The 8,974-nt window shown below is 40.9% G+C and overlaps 1 protein-coding gene and 1 long non-coding RNA gene across 3 annotated transcripts; one reads left to right on the top strand and one right to left on the bottom strand.

Moving 5' to 3' along the window:
- Positions 1-206: 206 nt before the first annotated feature.
- LOC144641249 (uncharacterized) lies at positions 207-3,054 on the bottom strand. The gene has a single exon (XM_078500284.1). It carries the CDS (start codon positions 2,832-2,834, stop codon positions 207-209), a length of 2,628 nt encoding a protein of 875 aa, XP_078356410.1. The 5' UTR covers positions 2,835-3,054.
- Positions 3,055-4,223: 1,169 nt separating this feature from the next.
- LOC144641250 (uncharacterized) lies at positions 4,224-5,813 on the top strand. Of its 2 annotated transcripts, XR_013568526.1 has the most exons (3): positions 4,224-4,279; positions 5,156-5,214; positions 5,660-5,813. It is a non-coding gene; the product is annotated as an uncharacterized LOC144641250 (long non-coding RNA). The 2 variants fall into 2 exon arrangements; XR_013568527.1 differs by lacking the exons at positions 4,224-4,279; positions 5,156-5,214 and adding an exon at positions 5,018-5,096 and having other exon boundaries at positions 5,660-5,787.
- The last annotated feature ends 3,161 nt before the right edge of the window (positions 5,814-8,974 follow it).

The raw sequence follows: 8,974 nt of genomic DNA, 5'->3' as shown, positions 1-8,974 counted from the left end.
AATAATGAAATAATAAACACTTTATTAACCAATTTCTAAAAGAATTACAATGATTTGACTATTCGAATAAGAACTTTATATATAAACATATTATTTACATAATAATAAAAACAGTGTCTTTAAAAATGTAGAAAAATAGTAAAAGCGACTTCAAGAGCAATAATAAAAGAAGAACTATATATTAAAAAAAAATATATATATTCGATCTAAATTGCAGTACGAGAATTCTCTACTTGAAAGTCCATATCATAAATGTCAATGTTCCTGTTTCTCTTTACAGTTCTTGATCCCCTTAGGCAGATTAAGGCAGATCGGAGGATCGCAAATGAGACTTTTGATCTGATCCAAGACACCGTTGTTGCGTAATCCTCCCCTTTCTTTGCGGCGATTAATTCTGCAAGCCTACTGTGATACCTCTTGCACTCCTCGCCCATTCCTCCGGTGGATGTAAACACCAATGGAGTGAAAGTTCCCTGTTCTACTTGAAGAACCCTGTCTGCGTAAGCCCTCTTCTTCTCATTCTCATGGTTACGGTATATCTGCTTGGGGGTTTGGTCCTTGTAGGAATCCGCGTTGGGGTGACACACCCTCACATCAAAGAACGCGGATCTCTGCTTCTCCCAAAACCCCCGGGCATGTATATCTAGGCGAGCATCTGGCGTTGTGTTAGCGCCGCTTGGTAGCCTCTCTCCAGTCAGTTCTTGAAGGACGGGCTCTATTTCGACATCATTACAGACCATCTTAAGCAAGTCAGCCTCGAGGTCACGGAGTTCATTATGGCGCTGAATTATGAATCCGCCTCTCCTACAAATCATTGCATGATCGATTGTAAAGGCGTCACCGCACACGCACACTGTCGGCTTGTCGTCAATTTCCCAGTCGTACCTGAGCTTTACAGCATCTCGGAACTCGCCTTTATTCAGGTTGTAGCCCATGTCCTTTAATGGGAGGACCGTGAGCCAGTTAGAAGCACCTTTCTCGGTTGCGAGATCAATGGCTCGTTGTGTCTTCTGAGGTAGAGACTCCCTGACATTGCCAAGCCTAGTCTGAAGCGCTTCGTTGGTTTCTCTTCGCACGCACTGCTGTAGTGTCTTGACAGCAGTATCAGCCGGTGTTTCATGATCCTGTGCGATTATTTTCTCGACTAGGGGCGCTGTGATCTTGGTTGACACCTTGAATTGGGACGCTGCATCCTGGCTTGGAATAATAAGTCCAAGCCCCCCTAGCCGCACTGGAAGTGCCACTAGGTCCCTCTCTTCTTTTGTGCAGTGGTGATCAGTGATTGATGGTATTAGTACATCTGCAATAGCACGCTCCAGGGGCTCTAATAGATCTTCTATATCTGGAAGTGTTCTGAGAAAATATGTCCAGCGGTGGCGTAGTCCGAAGGTAAATGCCGCATAGCACGCCTGTGGGTTTGATGTGGCATACTCGGCTAGCTTTACCACCTGGCTCACCCACTCCTCAACCTTTCCATCGACATACTCTTCGAGATAAGCTCGAGAGCCCAGAGCGGCGCCTAGATGTTTTTGTCCCTGCGTAGAGATGTTTATCGCAGTCCCCTCGAAGATAGCTTTAGCATGGTCCTTCTTGTCGGGTTTCGTAATAAGCCAGCACTTTTTGGCGTTAGGGTAGTACCCCAAATCAGGTCCTGCCTCAGTCAGCACATCCCACCATCGCTTGATATCTTCCAATGAACCTGCACCACTCGCGTCATCGGCAAACCAGCACTGCTTCAAATCGTTCGAAATCCCCAAACGAGTAATCAGAGGTTGTAGACTGATGGCGTAAATTCCCATCGCTAGAGGATCTCCTTGCGTTGTACCCTCTGCAGACTTGATCTCCTTCCCTCCGATTATGAATAATCTTGCTGGTTCTCGATACGTATTGATAGCGTACGTTGCAATAGGTGGGCAGAGTACTCTAATATTGTGGAGGGCAGCAGCTCTGTTTAGTGCATTGAATGCATTTGAGGCGTCAATCAGGAGTACAGCATCCAGCTCATCAGCTTCGAATATAGAGTGTATGGCGTGGACTGCGGCTTCGCTTCCACTCTTGAGGCCTGCGCAGACTTGTAGCGAACCACTAGCCTCGATCACATCTTGTTTGGTCACCTTCATGACACATTTCCCAATCACTCTCCTGATGACTTCACCAACACCGATGGGGCGGACCGCGCCTTCGCCTTTGTCTAGAGGGATGAGCCTGTTGGCTAGAAATGGCTCAATGGTTCGAGGGTCGACAAAGTCTGTGTTGAGCCTCCTTGCCGTTTTTGCTAAGGCATCGCATAGGTTTGCACTCGATTTCTTGAATGATTTGCAAGCAAGAATTCGCTTGAAACCGTTTGCATCGACGCCTGAGGGACCACCGGAGCCTTTTGTTCGTAACGCCGCCTCGCGTATCATATCGCCATCGATTTGCTGGTAGAGCGAGTCATGCACTTCTTCAACTGGTCCGAAGAGTAACGAGCCGAGCTTTGCTTCTTGTGCCTCAGGGTGTTTATCTTTTAGTTGGCCCATGACGTCATCGGTCAGCGGTAACACGCCGCCGCACTCATTCTCGCTGAGGTATCTCAACGCTGAATTAATCTGTCCCTCCATGACTAGCTTGGCGAATATCTTAGCTTTATTTGGTGGTTCTGTCCTCTTGGTCTTAACAAGGCGTTTTTGGATAGACCTCCCCTCTCGAAGCAGACTATCAATTTCACCTTCTTTCCAAAGCGCTAAGCGCTTAGCCAGACACTCTTGATGAATTTTTGCTTTTGACTTCATGCTTGGCTTTTGTAGCGTCGTTGCTAGGAGAACAATGGCCGCTTTGAGCGCTATCTGTTGCATTTGCGTTGCATTGTTCCAGTCGGTTATATGCGTCGTAAGCTGATCGATAAACTCTCGCCCGACTTTCCCATAAGGGACAAGGAAGGTGTTTTTACGCCATTGTGTAATCTCATCATAGGCTTTTGTTATGACTGATGAATAGACTGTTATTGTACTCCCATCCGCTCTTCGCCCCCAATTAATAATTAATGGAGTGTCAACAACATTGTAGTCAGGCAACCGTCCTGGTAAGTGCACGCATGCACGGGCTTCGCTCAAGTCATTAGTCATCTCATTAACCGAGGCGTTTACTGGTTCTTGTTGTTCTTGGATATTTTGCGTGGAACCATCACTCTCTGTAGCTGTAGGTCTCTCTGGGGATCGCGCCACTGCCGTATGCAAATCCATCAAACTTTCCGAATCCACGCAATTAGCATTTTGAGCTGTATTACATGTATTCTGTTTTCTAGGATTGGATTTTTTCTGAGAAGTTTGGTTTAAAGTCCTCTGATGCTCACTTCCGCTCGAATCTTGTACGCGATTGCATCTCGAATCCTTTTCCTGGTTCTTTCTTGCGGGAGCGCTTGAGCCAACCGTGTGATCAATTTTCTCGAGTCTAGAAGCTTGATCTCTGAGGTTCTGGCTCTTAATTTCAAGATGCGCATAGCCTTTCTCATCCCATAACTCCTTCATCACTACAATATATCCCTTTCTCCTGCCGTTCTCGTTGCATGGTGGTGTGTCTGATGCCACAAGATCCTTAGCTCTCGCCTTGCATTCGAGTAGGTCATTATTCATCTTTTCGGTCCATTTCAGCTTGCCTCGCGATGTAGTCGACATTTCGTTTGTTGCGTAGAATTCCAGTATTTAGAGCAATTTTTCTCTCGTTTCGACTGCCCTAAGGACGTAAATAAGCTTGAGTAGAAATTTCCTTAGATGGAACCAACCATTAGGAAAGTGTTTTTCAGAAACCCGGTTTTAACGTCGGAGCTCTGAATTGGCGTGCCAGCCGCCATGACGCTGGAAACGGTGACTACTGCAGAAGTAAGACATATTAAAAGACTGCGGATTGTTTGAACTTAACCTGTATAAAAATTTCGAAAATTTCTCGCTGGTTGAAAATGTAAAACCCTTTCGCAAGTTCTTTTCTCTTTTTCTATCGTAGTTCATTAGCCAAGAACTGAATAAGGGGTTTATAATAATAATAATAATAATTATTTAATAACAATAATAATAATAATAACTTTATAATATTACATTATAATATTAAATTCTTTTTTCTTATTTTTATTTTGTTTGAACAACAATGACACACTATGTTTGTTCCACATAAATTTATCTTCAGGAAACCCTAAGGCCCCAATGAATACTGTACAAATGGTTGTTGGATAAAATAGAGGTTCACAAAGAGAAGTAATCCCCATTGCCTGTGCTAAGAGTAAACAATGGCGCAAGGATCATTTCAGGTGAAAATACATAATTTTAAAACATCATCCAACTAACAGATGGGTCAACAGAATATATTTACTGACTTGCATGCCCTCAATTAAGGTGTTGAAGACAGTGCACCAATTTTTTTAGTCAAGGTCTCATTTAGGGTTGCACGTGAAAAAAAAAAAAATACTAACATAATGTATTGGCAGTCTAGACTGATCAGGGGTCAAAAAAAGCTTGATCCACACCCAGATTGGTGTCCTTCAGCAGTTTAACTTGAAAAGTTCTGTCAAGCATCTCTGTCGTTTTCATATCGGAAATTCACTCCCTCACTCCGTCCCCCAGGGGAGTGACTCGCATATGAAAGTGACGGGGATGCTCGTCGTCTCGCTTAGGGGTGTAAATTTCGGATTTTTGGTCTCGCTTAGGGTGTTCCGGGCAAAAGGCCAATATTTTTTAGCCATAATGGTCTCGTTTAGGGCTACACACGAAGAAATATACATGTACAAATATAAATTATATTTTTAGTTTTTGGTATCTTTTAGGGGTCAACAAAAGGTTGAGCCACACCCAGATTGGTCTCTTTAAGGTTTTTTTTTTTAATTTCCGACGAGCATCCCCATCTGTGTCATAAAGAAGTCCCCCCCCCCCCCCAGGCTCCGTCCCCTCTCTTTTGTTATGCTCTATCAGTACACATGCCAGTAATTTACAATAGGTCAAATCTGCTTTAAGCAAGCTAATTAGCACTTAAGATGCATTTTTTAGCCTACCTCGCTCAATAGGTGCATGTCAGAATACCGAACATTCTTCCCTGGACAGATCAGAAGCCCAAAACACCTAGAAATACATGTAAAAACAATGTGAGGTTAACTTATAGTAGCAATACAGCTATAAACTTTTAACCACAGAGATCAAAGTCAAGCAACACTTTGCTGAAAGTTAATGTCATAACTCGGGCTGAGCCAAGGTAAGTTTTCAGTTGCGTTCTTTTTTCTTTGTGTTGCAATATTGTCCTGATAAGGATGGGCCAATACTCGATAGCAAATACTTGATATCATACATTATCCAGTCCAGTGCTGTCATGCAATATCTGTTTACAGATCATCTGGTAATGACCGGTAATTATATTCCCACAAAGGTTGCCTTGGGCAAAAAAAAATCAACAAACTACAGTCTCTTTTAGCTGAACCTTCAAAAAATAAGTTATGCAAAAGCACATAAAACACTGTCTGCATTTAAGTTGGTCCGAGTAAGAGCTGATTGCAGCTTATTCTTTTATGATAAGTGACTGGATAAATTTACAATCACAAACCTTTCCACAATGAGATGTTTGTTTGTTAGTTGCTGCACTGTTATTGAAACTTTCTTTCTCAAATCTTGTCGAAGTTTGAAGCAGTTTTTGTCTCTAGCAGCAGAGGAAAATCCTTTGTTGTCTTCCTCAAGAATATCAAGAGTCACGTCAAATTTGAAGACAAGGTTGCTGACACCAGTTACCAATGTAGAGGAGTCAACAGAAGATTGCTGAGACTGCTGCTTTCTCTTCAGAAAAAAAAAATTGTTACTTAATTGAAGGACTGATCAACAATGATCAAGAGACTGTGGCAGGCTACTACAACCAAGAAAAAACAACATGAAAAACTGCATGTGTTAATGAAATACCGTAAAATTCCAGTTATAAGCCCTGGGCTTATACAACTTCGTAAGGGGTTTTGGTTGGGTTTTTAAGTGGAGGGGCTTATATTCGGGAGGGCTTATAAGCGGAATAAAAAAAACGTTTCGAAACGAGCCACGGGAGTGTTGATCGAAATACGTTTTTAAGTTAAAAACACATTAATAAAGCAACATTTAGCCCTGTTCAGTACTGTCATTCAGCAGAGGGGGGCTTATATTCGGGGGGCTTAATATAATCAGATGTATTTTTTTGTTACCAGGTAGATGGGCCTATAACCGGGGGGGGGGGGGGCTTATAAGCGTTGGGGGCTTATAACCGGAATTTTACGGTAATCAAATTCTGTCAAGTCTGTCATGTGATTGTCAAGAGTAGTTACAGTATGTAACCAGCAATTACACATTTGTCAAGGAACTAGTAGCAATCTGTGCATGAGGACTGTACATGTAATTAAATATGGCTCGGTTTTTTGGACAGAATTTTGTTAACAAGTTCAACTTAAAGAAATTAAATGCTGTGTTGAAAGTGAAACACACAGTTAATTTCCTGCACAACATCTATTTTAAACTTTATGTATAGACATTTTTAAGCAATTAACAAGAACAAAATAAAAATGTACATGTACGGGTAAGGCAAAAAAAAATTATTTTCTTAAAATGTTTGTTTTATAGTTTATAGCTGGGTATAACCGGTTGTCAACAATGTAATAGTAGGAAAGGGTTCTTCTAAAAAAATTATTACCAGTATATTAAAATGCATAAAACAATTTAACTGGATGTTTTCTCTAGGATAGTTTCAAAAAAAAATTTAACCTCAAGGTTTAATGGTTACAGACAACTTAATCTACAAGAAAGAAAACAATTTTTTGGCAAAGGTAAGAGCAAAAAATACATTGACTCTTCAAGTATTAAGCAAACACTCACTACAGAATATTTGTCCTCCAAAGAGAAAGCATGTTGAAAAAGGGAATAAAGAGAAAAATGTCTAAGAAAAGCAGAAAGATAATTTATTTGTGATGACAAGATGCTAACTAATGACATCAAACATCCTCTCTCCAACTTAATGCACTTAGTAAATGTTGCTACTGACAATGTACAGCTGTAGTTCAAGAAAGAGAAAGAATTTTCGAGAATATGCTCAGCACTTTGAAGATCTTACATGATATTAAGATCCCAATTTGCTTTTGTCAACTATAAAGTTTTCTGAATTAGATAGTTTCTAAGTCTTTTTTGACAGACTTTCAAAACTGAATATTTAATTGAAGGCGTAAGCGCAAGAAACGCACTTTGTGTTTTGGCCAAATTGAAAATTGTCACAAACAACTCCAAATTTCGCACGTAAGTTCGTTTACGTGTGCTCAACACTGCCCTGTATTTAATTTTGCTGGTCTTTCCCTCGTTTTCGAAAAATAACACATGCAAAAAGACAAGGTTTTTGCTTGCGCGGCGTCTTTTGACTTTTCTTTTACAAACGATAAACAAAGGAAACCTTTTGTTTCTCAAGACGATGAAGTCAGCTAAATTTTTAGGGTTACAATCCTAGCCCTAACGCAAAAGGTAACCTCAAGGCCGTAGGGTCGGGGTTAGAGTTTCAGATTAGGGTTACAGACTTAGCCCTAACGCAAAAGCCTAGCCTTAACGCAAAAAAAAAAAAAAAAAAAAAAAAAGTTTAACGCTAACCCCAAGGGATTAGGGAGTTAAGCCGTTTTCAAGTTAAGTTTAGGATCAGAGTGAGTCAGCCTCAACCTTTTATAGATCGCGCATTTAATGCAGTAAGCTTTCACGCCAGTTTGCTTGCAGCTAGCTTTTCTGCAGTCTGTTTGCAGTTATCTAGTTTTTGTTGTTACGGGCAAGACTATTTTACTCTGTTACCGTTAGCTGTAATTTGCCGAGGTGAAAGTGAAATAAAGACTGATTGTTGATTGAATACGTTTGCTCGTGTTGTCACATTATACTAGTTTTGCTTTCAGTTGAGTGCCGCCGGCTTGCTCTCACTTCTATCTCCACTCCTTACATCATCACACATCTACAAAATCCCGCGAAAACAAGATAAACTTATGAGGTTTTCGTTCGCACGAATCGATAGATTCATTGATGAATAGTTAATGAGACACAGAAAATATTTTGCGAAGGGAAGGTGCCCTGGGGAACATATAAAGAATTTTTTAAAGTCTAAAACCAGGTCACTTCTCGGCAACTTTGTCGCGGCAGAACCCAAGCGGATCCTGCAAAACTCGCGTTGACGAAGTTCCCGGCAAGAAACCTCTTGTTTTAGACTCTCTATGCCGCCAGGCTCAAAACTACCTCGGTTTGTGCAACGTTTTTTCCGAAGCGCTAAACAGCGCTGTTGTACAAAACAGAGGCAGAAACATCACTCAGTTCTTCGAGCGATGCTGTAAACTTACGGGTATTCAGACTTAATGATGTCCTTCAACCACCTGGCAGCAGCACTTACGCTAAAACTAACCAAAGGCTTCAAATGATTTTCAGGAACAAACGGCCATTTTTTTTTTTTTTCTCTTTCCTCTCACGTGACGCCTATCAGGTGACATCGCGTCACAATGTGTTCAGTCCAGTCCTTTTCTTAAAGCGAATCCTCAAAATGGTGGACAGGAACTAAAATCATGGCTCTGACACGTTTTTCAACCTCCCCGGACAGTTAAATAACGCTAGAAGGAAAGATTTACACGCGATGTGTCGAAAAACTCATGCTGCTGGCTGACTGTGGAGAATGTAAGCTTTGCAAAACGCCTTTGTTCTTTGCATACGTAATTTCTAAAAAACGAAGCTAGATTCAGCGAATTTGAATACAGATCAATGTTAAGCACACGTAAACAAACTTGCGTGCGAAATTTGGAGTTGTTTGTGACATTTTTTTAATTTGGCCAAAACACAAAGTGCGTTTCTTGCGCTTAGGTCTTCAATTTTAGTTTTAGTTTGTTAATTATCATCAACTCTAAAAAATGCTTTTTACCGTAACAATACTTGACTTGAACCGTTATGTATAATTTAAATAAAAAATACTACAGCATATTGATTTGTTTATTTATTTATTTATA

Source organism: Oculina patagonica, unplaced genomic scaffold (genome assembly GCF_052425735.1).
Source record: "Oculina patagonica isolate OP01 unplaced genomic scaffold, crgOcupat unplaced789, whole genome shotgun sequence".
NCBI lineage: Eukaryota > Metazoa > Cnidaria > Anthozoa > Scleractinia > Oculinidae > Oculina > Oculina patagonica.
Note: the sequence above shows the minus strand (reverse complement) of the source record. Positions and strands in the feature narration are given on the sequence as shown.

Excerpts from the sequence above, each read along its gene's own strand:
- LOC144641249 (XM_078500284.1), bottom strand. The coding sequence starts at position 2,834 with ATGCAACAGATAGCGCTCAAAGCGGCCATTGTTCTCCTAGCAACGACG.